The following is a 22,115-nucleotide window of genomic DNA, read 5'->3' on the forward strand; positions in this document are numbered from 1 at the left end:
AGTATGAGACATGCAGACGCCTAAACAACAGCCATTGTGCAACCTGCCAATTGAATGGTGAATGTAGCAACCTCTACCGCCATCATCATCTACTACTCACCATCATCTACTCACCCCGTGTCTCCCCACGTCTCCCCGTGTCTCCCCACGTCTCCCCGCGTCTCCCAGCGTCTCTCCGCGTCTCCCCGTGTCTCCCGACATCTCCCCACGTCTCCCCTTGTCTCCCGGTGTCTCCCTGTGTCTCCCGACATCTCCCCGCGTCTCCCCGTGTCTCTCCGTGTGTCCCCGTGTCTCCCCGCGTCTGCCCACATCTCTCCGCGTCTCCCCGTGTCTCCCAGTGTGTCCCCGTGTCTCCCCACGTCTCCCCGTGTCTCCCCACGTCTCCCCGCGTGTCCCCGTGTCTCCCCACGTCTCCCCGTGTCTCCCCACGTCTCCCCGTGTCTCCCCACGTCTCCCCGTGTCTCCCCGTGTCTCCCCACGTCTCCCCGTGTCTCCCCACGTCTCCCCGTGTCTCCCCGTGTCTCCCCGCGTGTCCCCGTGTCTCCCCACGTCTCCCCGTGTCTCCCCACGTCTCCCCGTGTCTCCCCGTGTCTCCCCGCGTGTCCCCGTACCGGCTCAGTCTTGCTGCGCTCCCACAGCGGCTGGTGCTTCAGGATGTCCAGGAGATGTTTGATGGTGCCGCACTGACCCACAGCACGGCCTGACACAACCACAACAACAACCACAACAACAACCACATCAACAATCACGCAACCACAAACACCACCACTAACACCACCAGCACCATGACAAGCGCCATGTTAACCACTACCACCACTCTCTACTCTACTCTACCACCACTACCACCACTCTCTACTCTACACTACCACCACTACCACCACTCTCTACTCTACACTACCACCACTACCACCACTCTCTACTCTACACTACCACCACTACCACCACTCTCTACTCTACACTACCACCACTACCACCACTCTCTACTCTACTCTACCACCACTACCACCACTCTCTACTCTACTCTACCACCACTACCACCACTCTCTACTCTACACTACCACCACTACCACCACTCTCTACTCTACACTACCACCACTACCACCACTCTCTACTCTACACTACCACCACTACCACCACTCTCTACTCTACACTACCACCACTACCACCACTCTCCACTCTACACTACCACCACTACCACCACTCTCCACTCTACACTACCACCACTACCACCACTCTCCACTCTACACTACCACCACTACCACCACTCTCTACTCTACTCTACCACCACTACCACCACTCTCTACTCTACACTACCACCACTACCACCACTCTCTACTCTACACTACCACCACTACCACCACTCTCTACTCTACACTACCACCACTACCACCACTCTCTACTCTACACTACCACCACTACCACCACTCTCCACTCTACACTACCACCACTACCACCACTCTCCACTCTACACTACCACCACTACCACCACTCTCCACTCTACACTACCACCACTACCACCACTCTCTACTCTACTCTACCACCACTACCACCACTCTCTACTCTACACTACCACCACTACCACCACTCTCTACTCTACACTACCACCACTACCACCACTCTCTACTCTACACTACCACCACTACCACCACTCTCTACTCTACACTACCACCACTACCACCACTCTCTACTCTACTCTACCACCACTATCACCACTTTCTACTCGCTCCGTGCTGCTCACCCATTGCTGGGCTGGAGTCCGTGTATCTCAGCAGAACGGTCACAGTGGCGTTGATGGGTCTGAAGTTTGCGTCGGGCACCGGGGAGTCCTTGTCAGACAGAGACGTGAGAGCCTGGGCCAGCAGCTCTGTGTGGAGACAGAGACACACGGAGACGTGGGGACACAGACACACAGACACACGGAGATGTGGGGACACAGAGGCACCACTCGTACATGCCTGTAGGTGCCTGTGTGTGCCTGCACATGCGTGTGTGTGCTGTTTGTGCGCGTGAGTGTGGCGTCTGTGTAAGCTGACCACCCGTCTGCTTGCGTTGCATCTGAGACTGATGTCGATGTGAATGTGCTCTACGTGTGAGCTGTGCGTGCTGTTTGTGTGAGCTGTGTGTGCTGTGAGTGAGAGTGAGCTGTGAGTGAGAGTGAGCTGTGTGAGAGTGAGCTGTGTGTGAGAGTGAGCTGTGAGCTGTGAGTGAGCTGTGTGAGAGTGAGCTGAGTGAGTGAGAGTGAGCTGTGAGTGAGAGTGAGCTGTGAGTGAGTGAGAGTGAGCTGTGAGTGAGAGTGAGCTGTGTGTGTTAGTGAGTGAGAGTGAGCTGTGTGTGAGAGTGAGCTGTGTGTGAGAGTGAGCTGTGAGTGAGAGTGAGCTGTGAGTGAGAGTGAGCTGTGAGTGAGCTGTGTGTGAGTGTGAGCTGTGTGTGTGAGTGAGCTGTGAGTGAGTGAGCTGTGTGTGAGTGAGCTGTGAGTGAGAGTGAGCTGTGAGTGAGAGTGAGCTGTGAGTGAGAGTGAGCTGTGAGTGAGGGTGAGTTGTGAGTGAGAGTGAGCTGTGAGTGAGAGTGAGCTGTGAGTGAGAGTGAGCTGTGTGTGAGAGTGAGCTGTGTGTGAGTGTGAGCTGTGTGTGTGAGTGAGCTGTGAGTGAGTGAGCTGTGAGTGAGAGTGAGCTGTGAGTGAGAGTGAGCTGTGAGTGAGAGTGAGCTGTGAGTGAGGGTGAGTTGTGAGTGAGAGTGAGCTGTGAGTGAGAGTGAGCTGTGAGTGAGAGTGAGTTGTGAGTGAGAGTGAGCTGTGAGTGAGCTGTGAGTGAGGGTGAGTTGTGAGTGAGAGTGAGCTGTGAGTGAGGGTGAGTTGTGAGTGAGGGTGAGTTGTGAGTGAGAGTGAGCTGTGAGTGAGAGTGAGCTGTGTGTGAGTGAGCTATGAGTGAGAGTGAGCTGTGTGTGAGCTGTGAGTGAGAGTGAGCTGTGTGTGTGAGTGAGCTGTGAGTGAGCTGTGAGTGAGAGTGAGCTGTGAGTGAGAGTGAGCTGTGTGTGAGAGTGAGCTGTGAGTGAGAGTGAGCTGTGAGTGAGAGTGAGCTATGAGTGAGAGTGAGCTGTGAGTGAGAGTGAGCTGTGAGTGAGAGTGAGCTGTGAGTGAGAGTGAGCTGTGAGTGAGAGTGAGCTGTGTGTGTGAGTGAGCTGTGAGTGAGCTGTGAGTGAGAGTGAGCTGTGAGTGAGCTGTGAGTGAGAGTGAGCTGTGAGTGAGAGTGAGCTGTGAGTGAGAGTGAGCTATGAGTGAGAGTGAGCTGTGAGTGAGAGTGAGCTGTGAGTGAGAGTGAGCTGTGAGTGAGAGTGAGCTGTGAGTGAGAGTGAGCTGTGTGTGTGAGTGAGCTGTGAGTGAGCTGTGTGTGTGAGTGAGCTGTGAGTGAGCTGTGAGTGAGAGTGAGCTGTGAGTGAGAGTGAGCTGTGAGTGAGAGTGAGCTGTGAGTGAGAGTGAGCTGTGAGTGAGAGTGAGCTGTGAGTGAGAGTGAGCTGTGAGTGAGAGTGAGCTATGAGTGAGAGTGAGCTGTGAGTGAGAGTGAGCTGTGTGTGTGAGTGAGCTGTGAGTGAGAGTGAGCTGTGTGTGAGAGTGAGCTGTGAGTGAGAGTGAGCTGTGAGTGAGAGTGAGCTGTGAGTGAGAGTGAGCTGTGAGTGAGAGTGAGCTGTGAGTGAGAGTGAGCTGTGAGTGAGAGTGAGCTGTGAGTGAGAGTGAGCTGTGAGTGAGAGTGAGCTGTGAGTGAGAGTGAGCTGTGTGTGAGAGTGAGCTGTGTGTGAGTGAGCTGTGAGTGAGAGTGAGCTGTGAGTGAGAGTGAGCTATGAGTGAGAGTGAGCTGTGAGTGAGAGTGAGCTGTGAGTGAGAGTGAGCTGTGAGTGAGAGTGAGCTGTGAGTGAGAGTGAGCTGTGTGTGAGAGTGAGCTGTGAGTGAGAGTGAGCTGTGAGTGAGAGTGAGCTGTGTGTGAGAGTGAGCTGTGAGTGAGAGTGAGCTGTGTGTGAGAGTGAGCTGTGAGTGAGAGTGAGCTGTGAGTGTAAGTGAGCTGTGTCACTGACCAGCTGCTCCCTGCTGCGCCATCACGTCCTTCACATCCTCACAGAGGCTCTTGGGCAGCCTCCTGAGCTTCACTTCCAGATCAACGAGCTTCTGCATGGGAGGGATGAAGGTGGCCACCTGGTACCTGCACACCATGGTAACTGTTGTTAACTCTCACTCCATGGTAACTGATGTTAACTCTCACACCATGGTAACTGATGTTAACTCTCACACCATGGTAACTGATGTTAACTCTCACACCATGGTAACTGATGTTAACTCTCACACCATGGTAACTGATGTTAACTCTCACTCCATGGTAACTGATGTTAACTCTCACTCCATGGTAACTGATGTTAACTCTCACACCATGGTAACTGTTAACTCTCACACCATGGTAACTGATGTTAACTCTCACACCATGGTAACTGATGTTAACTCTCACACCATGGTAACTGATGTTAACTCTCACACCATGGTAACTGATGTTAACTCTCACACCATGGTAACTGATGTTAACTCTCACTCCATGGTAACTGATGTTAACTCTCACACCATGGTAACTGTTAACTCTCACACCATGGTAACTGATGTTAACTCTCACTCCATGGTAACTGATGCTAACTCTCACACCATGGTAACTGATGTTAACTCTCACTCCATGGTAACTGATGTTAACTCTCACACCATGGTAACTGATGTTAACTCTCAAACCATGGTAACTGTTGTTACCCCTCACACCATGGTAACTGTTAACTCTCACACCATGGTAACTGTTGTTAACTCTCACTCCATGGTAACTGTTAACTCTCACACCATGGTAACTGTTGTTACCCCTCACACCATGGTAACTGTTGTTAACTCTCACACCATGGTAACTGTTGTTAACTCTCTCAACATGGTAACTGTTGTTACACACACTGCGTGGTGGTGCAGTGACACACTGTGGGGTGGTGCACAGTGACACACTGTGGGGTGGTGCACAGTGACACACTGCGTGGTGGTGCACAGTGACACTCTGTGTGGTGGTGCACAGTGACACACTGCGTGGTGGTGCAGTGACACACTGTGGGGTGGTGCACAGTGACACACTGTGTGGTGGTGCACAGTGACACACTGCGTGGTGGTGCACAGTGACACTCTGTGTGGTGGTGCAGTGACACACTGTGGGGTGGTGCACAGTGACACACTGCGTGGTGGTGCAGTGACACACTGTGGGGTGGTGCACAGTGACACACTGTGTGGTGGTGCACAGTGACACACTGCGTGGTGGTGCACAGTGACACTCTGTGTGGTGGTGCACAGTGACACACTGCGTGGTGGTGCACAGTGACACTCTGTGTGGTGGTGCACAGTGACACACTGCGTGGTGGTGCACAGTGACACACTGTGTGGTGGTGCACAGTGACACACTGCGTGGTGGTGCACAGTGACACTCTGTGTGGTGGTGCACAGTGACACACTGCGTGGTGGTGCACAGTGACACACTGTGTGGTGGTGCACAGTGACACACTGCGTGGTGGTGCACAGTGACACACTGCGTGGTGGTGCACAGTGACACACTGCGTGGTGGTGCACAGTGACACACTGCGTGGTGGTGCACAGTGACACACTGCGTGGTGGTGCACAGTGACACACTGCGTGGTGGTGCACAGTGACACACTGCGTGGTGGTGCACAGTGACACACTGCGTGGTGGTGCACAGTGACACACTGCGTGGTGGTGCACAGTGACACACTGCGTGGTGGTGCACAGTGACACACTGCGTGGTGGTGCACAGTGACACACTGCGTGGTGGTGCACAGTGACACACTGCGTGGTGGTGCACAGTGACACACTGCGTGGTGGTGCACAGTGACACACTGCGTGGTGGTGCACAGTGACACTCTGTGTGGTGGTGCACAGTGACACACTGTGTGGTGGTGCACAGTGACACACTGCGTGGTGGTGCACAGTGACACACTGCGTGGTGGTGCACAGTGACACACTGCGTGGTGGTGCACAGTGACACACTGCGTGGTGGTGCACAGTGACACACTGCGTGGTGGTGCACAGTGACACACTGCGTGGTGGTGCACAGTGACACACTGCGTGGTGGTGCACAGTGACACACTGCGTGGTGGTGCACAGTGACACACTGCGTGGTGGTGCACAGTGACACACTGCGTGGTGGTGCACAGTGACACACTGCGTGGTGGTGCACAGTGACACACTGCGTGGTGGTGCACAGTGACACACTGCGTGGTGGTGCACAGTGACACACTGCGTGGTGGTGCACAGTGACACACTGCGTGGTGGTGCACAGTGACACTCTGTGTGGTGGTGCACAGTGACACACTGCGTGGTGGTGCACAGTGACACACTGTGTGGTGGTGCACAGTGACACACTGCGTGGTGGTGCACAGTGACACACTGCGTGGTGGTGCACAGTGACACACTGCGTGGTGGTGCACAGTGACACACTGCGTGGTGGTGCACAGTGACACACTGCGTGGTGGTGCACAGTGACACACTGCGTGGTGGTGCACAGTGACACACTGCGTGGTGGTGCACAGTGACACACTGCGTGGTGGTGCACAGTGACACACTGCGTGGTGGTGCACAGTGACACACTGCGTGGTGGTGCACAGTGACACACTGCGTGGTGGTGCACAGTGACACACTGCGTGGTGGTGCACAGTGACACACTGCGTGGTGGTGCACAGTGACACACTGCGTGGTGGTGCAGTGACACACTGCGTGGTGGTGCACAGTGACACACTGTGTGGTGGTGCACAGTGACACACTGTGTGGTGGTGCACAGTGACACACTGTGTGGTGGTGCACAGTGACACACTGTGTGGTGGTGCACAGTGACACACTGTGTGGTGGTGCAGTGACACACTGCGTGGTGGTGCACAGTGACACACTGTGTGGTGGTGCACAGTGACACACTGTGTGGTGGTGCACAGTGACACACTGCGTGGTGGTGCACAGTGACACACTGAGTGGTGGTGCACAGTGACACACTGCGTGGTGGTGCACAGTGACACACTGCGTGGTGGTGCACAGTGACACACTGCGTGGTGGTGCACAGTGACACACTGCGTGGTGGTGCACAGTGAAACACTGCGTGGTGGTGCACAGTGACACACTGTGTGGTGGTGCACAGTGACACACTGCGTGGTGGTGCACAGTGACACACTGCGTGGTGGTGCACAGTGACACACTGCGTGGTGGTGCACAGTGACACACTGTGTGGTGGTGCACAGTGACACACTGCGTGGTGGTGCACAGTGACACACTGAGTGGTGGTGCACAGTGACACACTGCGTGGTGGTGCACAGTGACACACTGCGTGGTGGTGCACAGTGACACACTGCGTGGTGGTGCACAGTGACACACTGCGTGGTGGTGCACAGTGACACACTGCGTGGTGGTGCACAGTGACACACTGCGTGGTGGTGCACAGTGACACACTGAGTGGTGGTGCACAGTGACACACTGCGTGGTGGTGCACAGTGACACACTGCGTGGTGGTGCACAGTGACACACTGCGTGGTGGTGCACAGTGACACACTGCGTGGTGGTGCACAGTGACACACTGCGTGGTGGTGCACAGTGACACACTGAGTGGTGGTGCACAGTGACACACTGCGTGGTGGTGCACAGTGACACACTGCGTGGTGGTGCACAGTGACACACTGCGTGGTGGTGCACAGTGACACGCTGCGTGGTGGTGCACAGTGACACGCTGCGTGGTGGTGCACAGTGACACACTGAGTGGTGGTGCACAGTGACACACTGTGTGGTGGTGCACAGTGACACACTGCGTGGTGGTGCACAGTGACACACTGCGTGGTGGTGCACAGTGACACGCTGCGTGGTGGTGCACAGTGACACGCTGCGTGGTGGTGCACAGTGACACACTGCGTGGTGGTGCACAGTGACACACTGCGTGGTGGTGCACAGTGACACACTGAGTGGTGGTGCACAGTGACACACTGCGTGGTGGTGCACAGTGACACGCTGCGTGGTGGTGCACAGTGACACGCTGCGTGGTGGTGCACAGTGACACACTGCGTGGTGGTGCACAGTGACACACTGCGTGGTGGTGCACAGTGACACACTGAGTGGTGGTGCACAGTGACACACTGCGTGGTGGTGCACAGTGACACACTGAGTGGTGGTGCACAGTGACACACTGCGTGGTGGTGCACAGTGACACACTGCGTGGTGGTGCACAGTGACACGCTGTGTGGTGGTGCACAGTGACACACTGCGTGGTGGTGCACAGTGACACACTGAGTGGTGGTGCACAGTGACACACTGCGTGGTGGTGCACAGTGACACACTGCGTGGTGGTGCACAGTGACACACTGTGTGGTGGTGCACAGTGACACACTGCGTGGTGGTGCACAGTGACACACTGAGTGGTGGTGCACAGTGACACACTGCGTGGTGGTGCACAGTGACACACTGCGTGGTGGTGCACAGTGACACACTGCGTGGTGGTGCACAGTGACACACTGCGTGGTGGTGCACAGTGACACACTGCGTGGTGGTGCACAGTGACACACTGTGTGGTGGTGCACAGTGACACACTGCGTGGTGGTGCACAGTGACACACTGAGTGGTGGTGCACAGTGACACACTGCGTGGTGGTGCACAGTGACACACTGTGTGGTGGTGCACAGTGACACACTGCGTGGTGGTGCACAGTGACACACTGTGTGGTGGTGCACAGTGACACACCTGCTGGCGCCGTCGAGCTTCTTGAGGTCGTCGACGCATCGCCGCACCAGCAGCTTGTGGGCCTCCACTTCCGTCGCCATCGTCTCCTGAGGCACAAGCGACACCGCAGACAGCTCTAGACCCCCTCTAGAACCCCTCTAGACCCCCCTCTAGACCCCCTCTAGGCCCCCTCTAGGCCCCCCTCTAGACCCCCCTCTAGGCCCCCCTCTAGACCCCCCTCTAGACCCCCTCTAGACCCCCCTCTAGACCCCCTCTAGACCCCCCTCAAGATCCCCTCTAGACCCCCTCTAGACCCCCCTCTAGACCCCCTCTAGGCCCCCCTCTAGACCCCCTCTAGACCCCCCTCTAAACCCCCTCTAGACCCCCCTCTAGACCCCCTCTAGACCCCCCTCTAGACCCCCTCTAGGCCCCCCTCTAGACCCCCTCTAGACCCCCCTCTAGACCCCCTCTAGACCCCCTCTAGACCGCCCTCTAGACCGCCCTCTAGACCCCCTCTAGACCCCCTCTAGACCTCCTCTAGACCCCCCTCTAGACCCCCCTCTAAACCCCCTCTAGGCCCCCCTCTAGACCCCCTCTAGACCCCCCTCTAAACCCCCTCTAGACCCCCCTCTAGACCCCCTCTAGACCCCCCTCTAGACCCCCTCTAGGCCCCCCTCTAGACCCCCTCTAGACCCCCCTCTAGACCCCCTCTAGACCGCCCTCTAGACCGCCCTCTAGACCCCCTCTAGACCCCCTCTAGACCCCCTCTAGACCGCCCTCTAGACCCCCTCTAGACCCCCTTCTAGACCCCCTCTAGACCCCCTCTAGGCCAGTGTAACACGCAGCTTGTGGTGACCAACGTGACCGTCATGGAGGTGTTCTGGGTGAGCGTCAAGTCACGTGATCTCACCCAGAACACGTCTCGTGGGCAGCGCGGCCATAGGACTTCATTGGTGACTTTGCCACAGCAGCTCAAGTGAGGAGGGGAAACGTTAGACGAGATGAGTGCAGTGATTTGTGTTTAATAAATTCCTCATGAGCGGAATGTGCACAGTCTACTTGGCTAAACAAATAAATGTTGCTGACTTCACCTGTCCCTGCGCCCTTCCCTCTTATCAGCCGTAGGCCGCCTCCACCTGAACGCGGCCCTGCTCACGCCAAACAGCGCATCGCCCTGAAGCGCGATGCACACAGCGTGACACCGCTAGCGCTGTGCACGCATCGTCACCATCGTCACTGTGTCGTACAACACGTTCCCTGTCTCGATGACCTGGTGGATTCCTGTCTGGCTGGGTGCCACTCCTCTCCCAAGTTCACTTCTTAACTACTCACCACTTAACTCATTTACTCAGCACTCATTACTCAGCAGGCTTTAACTACTCACGAGTTCACTGCACACTCATTACTCAGTACTGAGCACGACGTGCATATTAACTTGGCACTCACTGGGTCTCTGTGTTGTCTCTGCGTCTCTCTGTGTTGTCTCTGCATCTGTCTGTCTCTATCTGTGTCTCTGTTGTCTGTCTCTCTCTCTCTGTCTCTCCCTGTGTCTCAGTCTCACCGCGCCAGTCTCCCATTGGCTGCCTCCAGCCCCTGTGGGCGTGTCTGTGCCGTGACGTCACCGCCACCGCGGGGGTTTCCGTCTCCGGGCGGCGCCGCCCCCGGGGCCATGGCAACGCCCTGGAAACCCCCTGCAGCAGGCGACCAATCAGAGCGCGCGACGAGCCCTGCTGCTGCTGCCGCCTTCTCATTGGTCGCCGTCGTCTCGCCACCCATTGGTCGCCTCGCGGCGGTGGATTCCAAGTCGGGATGGGACTCAAACTAAACTCTCAACTATTTTGACTTCGTGACTGCAGCAATTCATATTCTTGGTGCTTTCGGTGAAGTCACGTAGATAGAAAATACAAATAATAAAATAAAATTAATAAATAGATTGAAAATGATAAAAGCAAAAAAACGACGTTTGGATGGCAACACCCGCGGTGGTGCTGATGACATTCGCCATCGATGTTGACCATTGAACAAGACGACTGGGAACTCACGACATTTCCCAGGGTGCACCGCGCCACTGGAGCAGCTCGTCTGCTGAGACGGGCAGCAGCAGCCAACTACTCAACATGCTACTACACAACACGTCACTGTTCAACTCACTCACTATGTCACTGTTCAACTCACTCACTATGTCACTGTTCAACTCACTCACTATGTCACTGTTCAACTCACTCACTATGTCACTGTTCAACTCACTCACTATGTCACTGTTCAACTCACTCACTATGTCATTGTTCAACTCACTCACTATGTCACTGTTCAACTCACTCACTATGTCACTGTTCAACTCACTCACTATGTCACTGTTCAACTCACTCACTATGTCACTGTTCAACTCACTCACTATGTCACTGTTCAACTCACTCACTATGTCATTGTTCAACTCACTCACTATGTCACTGTTCAACTCACTCACTATGTCACTGTTCAACTCACTCACTATGTCACTGTTCAACTCACTCACTATGTCACTGTTCAACTCAGTCACTATGTCACTGTTCAACTCACTCACTATGTCACTGTTCAACTCACTCACTATGTCACTGTTCAACTCACTCTCTATGTCACTGTTCAACTCAGTCACTATGTCACTGTTCAACTCACTCACTATGTCACTGTTCAACTCACTCACTATGTCACTGTTCAACTCACTCACTATGTCACTGTTCAACTCACTCACTATGTCACTGTTCAACTCACTCACTATGTCACTGTTCAACTCAATCACTACGTCACTGTTCAACTCACTCACTATGTCACTGTTTAACTCACTCTCTATGTCACTGTTCAACTCACTCACTATGTCACTGTTCAACTCACTCACTATGTCACTGTTCAACTCACTCACTATGTCACTGTTCAACTCACTCACTATGTCACTGTTCAACTCACTCACTATGTCACTGTTCAACTCAATCACTACGTCACTGTTCAACTCACTCACTATGTCACTGTTTAACTCACTCACTATGTCACTGTTCAACTCACTCACTATGTCACTGTTCAACTCAATCACTACGTCACTGTTCAACTCACTCACTATGTCACTGTTTAACTCACTCTCTATGTCACTGTTCAACTCACTCTCTATGTCACTGTTCAACTCACTCACTATGTCACTGTTCAACTCACTCACTATGTCACTGTTCAACTCACTCACTATGTCACTGTTCAACTCACTCACTATGTCACTGTTCAACTCACTCACTATGTCACTGTTCAACTCAATCACTACGTCACTGTTCAACTCACTCACTATGTCACTGTTTAACTCACTCTCTATGTCACTGTTCAACTCACTCGCTATGTCACTGTTCAACTCACTCACTATGTCACTGTTCAACTCACTCACTATGTCACTGTTCAACTCACTCACTATGTCACTGTTCAACTCAATCACTACGTCACTGTTCAACTCACTCACTATGTCACTGTTCAACTCACTCACTACGTCACTGTTCAACTCACTCACTATGTCACTGTTCAACTCAATCACTACGTCACTGTTTAACTCACTCACTATGTCACTGTTCAACTCAATCACTACGTCACTGTTCAACTCACTCACTACGTCACTGTTTAACTCACTCACTACGTCACTGTTTAACTCACTCACTACGTCACTGTTTAACTCACTCACTACGTCACTGTTTAACTCACTCACTACGTCACTGTTTAACTCACTCACTACGTCACTGTTTAACTCACTCACTACGTCACTGTTCAACTCACTCACTACGTCACTGTTCAACTCACTCGCTACGTCACTGTTCAACTCACTCACTACGTCACTGTTTAACTCACTCACTACGTCACTGTTCAACTCACTCACTACGTCACTGTTTAACTCACTCACTACGTCACTGTTTAACTCACTCACTATGTCACTGTTCAACTCACTCACTACGTCACTGTTTAACTCACTCACTACGTCACTGTTTAACTCACTCACTATGTCACTGTTCAACTCACTCACTATGTCACTGTTCAACTCACTCACTATGTCACTGTTCAACTCACTCACTATGTCACTGTTCAACTCACTCACTATGTCACTGTTCAACTCACTCACTACGTCACTGTTCAACTCACTCACTATGTCACTGTTTAACTCACTCACTACGTCACTGTTTAACTCACTCACTACGTCACTGTTCAACTCACTCACTACGTCACTGTTCAACTCACTCACTATGTCACTGTTCAACTCACTCACTACGTCACTGTTCAACTCACTCACTACGTCACTGTTCAACTCACTCACTATGTCACTGTTTAACTCACTCACTACGTCACTGTTTAACTCAATCACTACGTCACTGTTTAACTCAATCACTACGTCACTATTTAACTCACTCACTATGTCACTGTTCAACTCACTCACTATGTCACTGTTCAACTCACTCACTATGTCACTGTTCAACTCACTCGCTATGTCACTGTTCAACTCACTCACTACGTCACTGTTTAACTCACTCACTATGTCACTGTTCAACTCACTCACTATGTCACTATTTAACTCACTCACTATGTCACTGTTCAACTCACTCACTATGTCACTATTTAACTCACTCACTATGTCACTGTTCAACTCACTCACTATGTCACTATTTAACTCACTCACTACGTCACTGTTTAACTCACTCACTACGTCACTATTTAACTCACTCACTATGTCACTGTTCAACTCACTCACTACGTCACTGTTCAACTCACTCACTATGTCACTGTTTAACTCACTCACTATGTCACTGTTCAACTCACTCACTATGTCACTATTTAACTCACTCACTATGTCACTGTTCAACTCACTCACTATGTCACTATTTAACTCACTCACTACGTCACTGTTTAACTCACTCACTACGTCACTATTTAACTCATTCACTATGTCACTGTTCAACTCACTCACTACGTCACTATTTAACTCACTCACTATGTCACTGTTCAACTCACTCACTACGTCACTATTTAACTCATTCACTATGTCACTGTTCAACTCACTCACTACGTCACTATTTAACTCATTCACTATGTCACTATTTAACTCACTCACTATGTCACTGTTCAACTCACTCACTACGTCACTATTTAACTCACTCACTATGTCACTGTTTAACTCACTCACTATGTCACTATTTAACTCACTCACTATGTCACTATTTAACTCACTCTCTATGTCACTGTTCAACTCACTCTCTATGTCACTATTTAACTCACTCTCTATGTCACTATTTAACTCACTCTCTATGTCACTGTTCAACTCACTCTCTATGTCACTATTTAACTCACTCACTATGTCACTATTTAACTCACTCTCTATGTCACTGTTCAACTCACTCACTATGTCACTGTTCAACTCACTCACTATGTCACTGTTTAACTCACTCACTATGTCACTATTTAACTCACTCTCTATGTCACTATTTAACTCACTCTCTATGTCACTATTTAACTCACTCTCTATGTCACTGTTCAACTCACTCACTATGTCACTGTTTAACTCACTCACTATGTCACTATTTAACTCACTCTCTATGTCACTGTTCAACTCACTCTCTATGTCACTATTTAACTCACTCACTATGTCACTATTTAACTCACTCTCTATGTCACTGTTCAACTCACTCACTATGTCACTGTTCAACTCACTCACTATGTCACTATTTAACTCACTCACTATGTCACTATTTAACTCACTCACTATGTCACTATTTAACTCACTCTCTATGTCACTGTTCAACTCACTCACTATGTCACTGTTCAACTCACTCTCTATGTCACTGTTCAACTCACTCACTATGTCACTGTTCAACTCACTCACTATGTCACTGTTCAACTCACTCTCTACGTCACTGTTTAACTCACTCACTATGTCACTGTTCAACTCACTCTCTACGTCACTGTTCAACTCACTCACTATGTCACTGTTCAACTCACTCTCTATGTCACTGTTCAACTCACTCACTATGTCACTGTTTAACTCGCTCACTATGTCACTGTTTAACTCACTCTCTATGTCACTGTTCAACTCACTCACTATGTCACTGTTTAACTCGCTCACTATGTCACTGTTTAACTCACTCTCTATGTCACTGTTCAACTCACTCACTATGTCACTGTTCAACTCACTCACTATGTCACTGTTCAACTCACTCACTATGTCACTGTTTAACTCACTCACTATGTCACTGTTTAACTCACTCTCTATGTCACTGTTCAACTCACTCTCTATGTCACTGTTCAACTCACTCACTATGTCACTATTTAACTCACTCTCTATGTCACTGTTCAACTCACTCACTATGTCACTGTTCAACTCACTCTCTATGTCACTGTTCAACTCACTCTCTATGTCACTGTTCAACTCACTCACTATGTCACTGTTCAACTCACTCACTATGTCACTGTTCAACTCACTCACTATGTCACTGTTCAACTCACTCTCTATGTCACTGTTCAACTCACTCACTATGTCACTGTTCAACTCACTCACTATGTCACTGTTCAACTCACTCTCTATGTCAGTGTTCAACTCACTCACTATGTCACTGTTCAACTCACTCACTATGTCACTGTTCAACTCACTCACTATGTCACTGTTTAACTCACTCACTATGTCACTGTTTAACTCACTCACTATGTCACTGTTCAACTCACTCACTATGTCACTGTTTAACTCACTCACTATGTCACTGTTCAACTCACTCACTATGTCACTGTTCAACTCACTCACTGTGTCACCGTTTAACTCACTCACTATGTCACTGTTCAACTCACTCACTATGTCACTGTTCAACTCACTCACTATGTCACTATTTAACTCACTCACTATGTCACTGTTCAACTCACTCACTATGTCACTGTTCAACTCACTCACTATGTCACTGTTCAACTCACTCACTATGTCACTTCAACTCACTCACTATGTCACTGTTTAACTCACTCACTATGTCACTGTTTAACTCACTCACTATGTCACTGTTTAACTCACTCACTATGTCACTGTTCAACTCACTCACTATGTCACTGTTCAACTCACTCACTATGTCACTGTTTAACTCACTCACTATGTCACTGTTTAACTCACTCACTATGTCACTGTTCAACTCACTCACTATGTCACTGTTCAACTCACTCACTATGTCACTGTTCAACTCACTCACTATGTCACTGTTTAACTCACTCACTATGTCACTGTTCAACTCACTCACTATGTCACTGTTCAACTCACTCTCTATGTCACTGTTCAACTCACTCACTATGTCACTGTTCAACTCACTCACTATGTCACTGTTTAACTCACTCACTATGTCACTGTTCAACTCACTCACTATGTCACTGTTCAACTCACTCACTATGTCACTATTTAACTCACTCACTATGTCACTGTTTAACTCACTCACTATGTCACTGTTCAACTCACTCTCTATGTCACTGTTCAACTCACTCACTATGTCACTGTTCAACTCACTCACTATGTCACTATTTAACTCACTCACTATGTCACTGTTTAACTCACTCACTATGTCACTGTTCAACTCACTCTCTATGTCACTGTTCAACTCACTCACTATGTCACTGTTCAACTCACTCACTATGTCACTATTTAACTCACTCACTATGTCACTGTTTAACTCACTCACTATGTCACTGTTCAACTCACTCACTATGTCACTGTTCAACTCACTCACTATGTCACTGTTCAACTCACTCACTATGTCACTGTTCAACTCACTCACTATGTCACTGTTCAACTCACTCTCTATGTCACTGTTCAACTCACTCACTATGTCACTGTTCAACTCACTCACTATGTCACTGTTTAACTCACTCACTATGTCACTGTTCAACTCACTCACTATGTCACTGTTCAACTCACTCTCTATGTCACTGTTCAACTCACTCACTATGTCACTGTTCAACTCACTCACTATGTCACTATTTAACTCACTCACTATGTCACTGTTTAACTCACTCACTATGTCACTGTTCAACTCACTCTCTATGTCACTGTTCAACTCACTCACTATGTCACTGTTCAACTCACTCACTATGTCACTATTTAACTCACTCACTATGTCACTGTTTAACTCACTCACTATGTCACTGTTCAACTCACTCTCTATGTCACTGTTCAACTCACTCACTATGTCACTGTTCAACTCACTCACTATGTCACTATTTAACTCACTCACTATGTCACTGTTTAACTCACTCACTATGTCACTGTTCAACTCACTCACTATGTCACTGTTCAACTCACTCACTATGTCACTGTTCAACTCACTCACTATGTCACTGTTCAACTCACTCACTATGTCACTATTTAACTCACTCACTATGTCACTGTTTAACTCACTCACTATGTCACTATTTAACTCACTCACTATGTCACTGTTCAACTCTCTCACTATGTCACTGTTTAACTCACTCTCTATGTCACTATTTAACTCACTCACTATGTCACTGTTCAACTCACTCACTATGTCACTATTTAACTCACTCACTATGTCACTGTTCAACTCACTCTCTATGTCACTGTTCAACTCACTCACTATGTCACTGTTCAACTCACTCACTATGTCACTGTTCAACTCACTCACTATGTCACTGTTTAACTCACTCACTATGTCACTATTTAACTCACTCACTATGTCACTGTTCAACTCACTCACTATGTCACTGTTCAACTCACTCACTATGTCACTGTTTAACTCACTCACTATGTCACTGTTTAACTCACTCACTATGTCACTGTTCAACTCACTCTCTATGTCACTGTTTAACTCACTCACTATGTCACTGTTTAACTCACTCACTATGTCACTGTTCAACTCACTCACTATGTCACTGTTTAACTCACTCACTATGTCACTGTTTAACTCACTCACTATGTCACTGTTTAACTCACTCACTATGTCACTGTTTAACTCACTCACTATGTCACTGTTTAACTCACTCACTATGTCACTGTTTAACTCACTCACTATGTCACTGTTTAACTCACTCACTATGTCACTGTTTAACTCACTCGCTATGTCACTGTTCAACTCACTCACTATGTCACTGTTTAACTCTCTCACTATGTCACTGTTTAACTCACTCACTATGTCACTGTTCAACTCACTCACTATGTCACTGTTCAACTCACTCACTATGTCACTGTTTAACTCACTCACTATGTCACTGTTTAACTCTCTCACTATGTCACTGTTTAACTCACTCACTATGTCACTGTTTAACTCACTCACTATGTCACTGTTTAACTCACTCACTATGTCACTGTTCAACTCACTCACTATGTCACTATTCAACTCACTCACTATGTCACTATTCAACTCACTCACTATGTCACTGTTTAACTCGCTCACTATGTCACTGTTCAATTCACTCACTATGCCACTATTCAACTCACTCACTATGTCACTGTTTAACTCACTCACTATGTCACTGTTTAACTCACTCACTATGTCACTGTTCAACTCACTCACTATGTCACTGTTTAACTCACTCACTATGTCACTGTTCAACTCACTCACTATGTCACTGTTTAACTCACTCACTATGTCACTGTTCAACTCACTCACTATGTCACTGTTTAACTCACTCACTATGTCACTGTTTAACTCACTCACTATGTCACTGTTCAACTCACTCACTATGTCACTGTTTAACTCACTCACTATGTCACTGTTCAACTCACTCACTATGTCACTGTTCAACTCACTCACTATGTCACTGTTCAACTCACTCACTATGTCACTGTTCAACTCACTCACGATGTCACTGTTCAACTCACTCACTATGTCACTGTTCAACTCACTCACTATGTCACTGTTCAACTCACTCACTATGTCACTGTTCAACTCACTCACTATGTCACTGTTCAACTCACTCACTATGTCACTGTTTAACTCACTCACTATGTCACTGTTTAACTCACTCACTATGTCACTGTTCAACTCACTCTCTATGTCACTGTTTAACTCACTCACTATGTCACTGTTTAACTCACTCACTATGTCACTGTTCAACTCACTCACTATGTCACTGTTTAACTCACTCACTATGTCACTGTTCAACTCACTCACTATGTCACTGTTTAACTCACTCACTATGTCACTGTTCAACTCACTCACTATGTCACTGTTTAACTCACTCACTATGTCACTGTTTAACTCACTCGCTATGCCACTGTTCAACTCACTCACTATGTCACTGTTTAACTCACTCACTATGTCACTGTTTAACTCACTCACTATGTCACTGTTCAACTCACTCACTATGTCACTGTTCAACTCACTCACTATGTCACTGTTTAACTCACTCACTATGTCACTGTTTAACTCACTCTCTATGTCACTGTTCAACTCACTCACTATGTCACTGTTCAACTCACTCACTATGTCACTGTTCAACTCACTCACTATGTCACTATTCAACTCACTCACTATGTCACTATTCAACTCACTCACTATGTCACTGTTTAACTCGCTCACTATGTCACTGTTCAACTCGCTCACTATGTCACTGTTCAACTCACTCACTATGTCACTATTCAACTCACTCACTATGTCACTGTTCAACTCACTCACTATGTCACTGTTCAACTCACTCACTATGTCACTGTTCAACTCACTCACTATGTCACTGTTCAATTCACTCACTATGTCACTATTCAACTCACTCACTATGTCACTATTCAACTCACTCACTATGTCACTGTTTAACTCGCTCACTATGTCACTGTTCAATTCACTCACTATGCCACTATTCAACTCACTCACTACGTCACTGTTTAACTCACTCACTATGTCACTGTTTAACTCACTCACTATGTCACTGTTTAACTCACTCACTATGTCACTGTTCAACTCACTCACTATGTCACTGTTTAACTCACTCACTATGTCACTGTTCAACTCACTCACTATGTCACTGTTTAACTCACTCACTATGTCACTGTTCAACTCACTCACTATGTCACTGTTTAACTCACTCACTATGTCACTGTTCAACTCACTCACTATGTCACTGTTCAACTCACTCACTATGTCACTGTTCAACTCACTCACTATGTCACTGTTTAACTCACTCACTATGTCACTGTTCAACTCACTCACTATGTCACTGTTTAACTCACTCACTATGTCACTGTTCAACTCACTCACTATGTCACTGTTTAACTCACTCACTATGTCACTGTTCAACTCACTCACTATGTCACTGTTCAACTCACTCACTATGTCACTGTTCAACTCACTCACTATGTCACTGTTTAACTCACTCACTATGTCACTGTTTAACTCTCTCACTATGTCACTGTTCAACTCACTCACTATGTCACTGTTTAACTCTCTCACTATGTCACTGTTTAACTCACTCATTATGTCACTGTTCAACTCACTCACTATGTCACTGTTCAACTCACTCACTATGTCACTGTTCAACTCACTCACTATGTCACTGTTCAACTCACTCACTATGTCACTGTTCAACTCACTCACTATGTCACTGTTCAACTCACTCACTATGTCACTGTTCAACTCACTCACTATGTCACTGTTCAACTCACTCACTATGTCACTGTTCAACTCACTCTCTATGTCACTGTTCAACTCACTCACTATGTCACTGTTCAACTCACTCTCTATGTCACTGTTCAACTCACTCACTATGTCACTGTTCAACTCACTCACTATGTCACTGTTCAACTCACTCACTATGTCACTGTTCAACTCACTCACTATGTCACTGTTCAACTCACTCTCTATGTCACTGTTCAACTCACTCTCTATGTCATTGTTCAACTCACTCACTATGTCACTGTTCAACTCACTCACTATTTCACTGTTCAACTCACTATGTCACTGTTCAACTCACTCACTATGTCACTGTTCAACTCACTCACTATGTCACTATTCAACTCACTCACTATGTCACTATTCAACTCACTCTCTATGTCACTGTTCAACTCACTCACTATGTCATTGTTCAACTCACTCACTATGTCACTGTTCAACTCACTCACTATGTCACTGTTCAACTCACTCTCTATGTCACTGTTCAACTCACTCTCTATGTCACTGTTCAACTCACTCACTATGTCACTATTCAACTCACTCTCTATGTCACTGTTCAACTCACTCACTATGTCATTGTTCAACTCACTCACTATGTCACTATTCAACTCACTATGTCACTATTCAACTCACTCTCTATGTCACTGTTCAACTCACTCACTATGTCATTGTTCAACTCACTCACTATGTCACTGTTCAACTCACTCACTATGTCACTGTTTAACTCACTTACTATATCACTGTTTAACTTACTCACTATGTCACTGTTCAACTCACTCACTATGTCACTGTTCAACTCACTCACTATGTCACTGTTCAACTCACTCACTATGTCACTGTTTAACTCACTTACTATATCACTGTTTAACTTACTCACTGTCACTATTTAACTCACTCTCTATGTCACTATTTAACTACTCACCATTCTACTAACTCACTCACTATTCAACTCACTCACTATTCAACTCACTATTCAACTCACTCACTATGTTACTATTGAACTACCGCTCTGCTCGGGGCTCAGAAAGCCCGAGACCAGGACCCCTGTCCCCCTCACCCCGTGTCCCCCTGTCCCCGTGCCCCCCCCTGTCCCCGTGCCCCCCCCCCTGTCCCCGTGCCCCCCCCCCCCCTGTCCCCGTGCCCCCCCCCCCTGTCCCCGTGCCCCCCCCCCTCACCCCGTGCCCCCCCTCCTCACCCCGTGCCCCCCCTGTCCCCGTGCCCCCCCCCCCTCACTTGGCGGTGTCTCTGAGCTCTCGGGGTCTTCGCCTCTCGCCTCCTCTCGCTGCGCAGCTACTGACAACAAACAGAAGCCGCAGCTGTCACTCAACTAGCACGCCCCGCCCCCTGATCCTCCTACTACCGCCCTGCACCCCGCCCCCTTCACTTCACCCCCCGCCCCCTTCACTTCACCCCGCCCCCCTCAACCCCCCCGTCCCCCTCCCCCCCGCGCCGTGAACGGCATCGCGCTGGAAACCCCCTTGAGCAGCAGGCGACCAATCGGGGCGCGGGACGAGGCTCGCTGCCCCGCTCCGATTGGCCACGCTCCGATCGCTCGCACGCTCTGATTGGTACCTGGTGCGGTGTGTAAACATCATCGCTAGCACTGGAGAGACAAAGGCGGCCGGGCGTGGTGCTGGCCACCCACCCCCTCGTGTGCGGTGACGTCACCACGACGCTTGTGCCAGGCCATGTGCACCCTGAGGCCACGTGAAGTGTCGAAC

General features: G+C 48.9%; 1 protein-coding gene across 1 annotated transcript in view; it reads right to left on the minus strand.

Annotated features, from left to right (window-relative positions):
* The window catches only part of LOC144719512 (uncharacterized), a 51,324-nt gene that overhangs the window by 21,821 nt on the left and 7,388 nt on the right, over positions 1-22,115 (minus strand). Inside the window, exons 3-7 of the mRNA XM_078595545.1 lie at positions 21,628-21,684; positions 8,780-8,865; positions 4,066-4,190; positions 1,739-1,864; positions 612-700 (exon numbers count right to left, since the gene is read on the minus strand). Coding sequence (XP_078451671.1) covers positions 612-700; positions 1,739-1,864; positions 4,066-4,190; positions 8,780-8,859 — 420 coding nt within the window. The 5' untranslated portion in view covers positions 8,860-8,865; positions 21,628-21,684. The remainder of the gene's footprint in view (positions 1-611; positions 701-1,738; positions 1,865-4,065; positions 4,191-8,779; positions 8,866-21,627; positions 21,685-22,115) is intronic.

This window comes from Lampetra planeri, chromosome 1, assembly GCF_965212315.1.
Source record: "Lampetra planeri chromosome 1, kcLamPlan1.2.h2, whole genome shotgun sequence".
Lineage (NCBI taxonomy): Eukaryota > Metazoa > Chordata > Hyperoartia > Petromyzontiformes > Petromyzontidae > Lampetra > Lampetra planeri.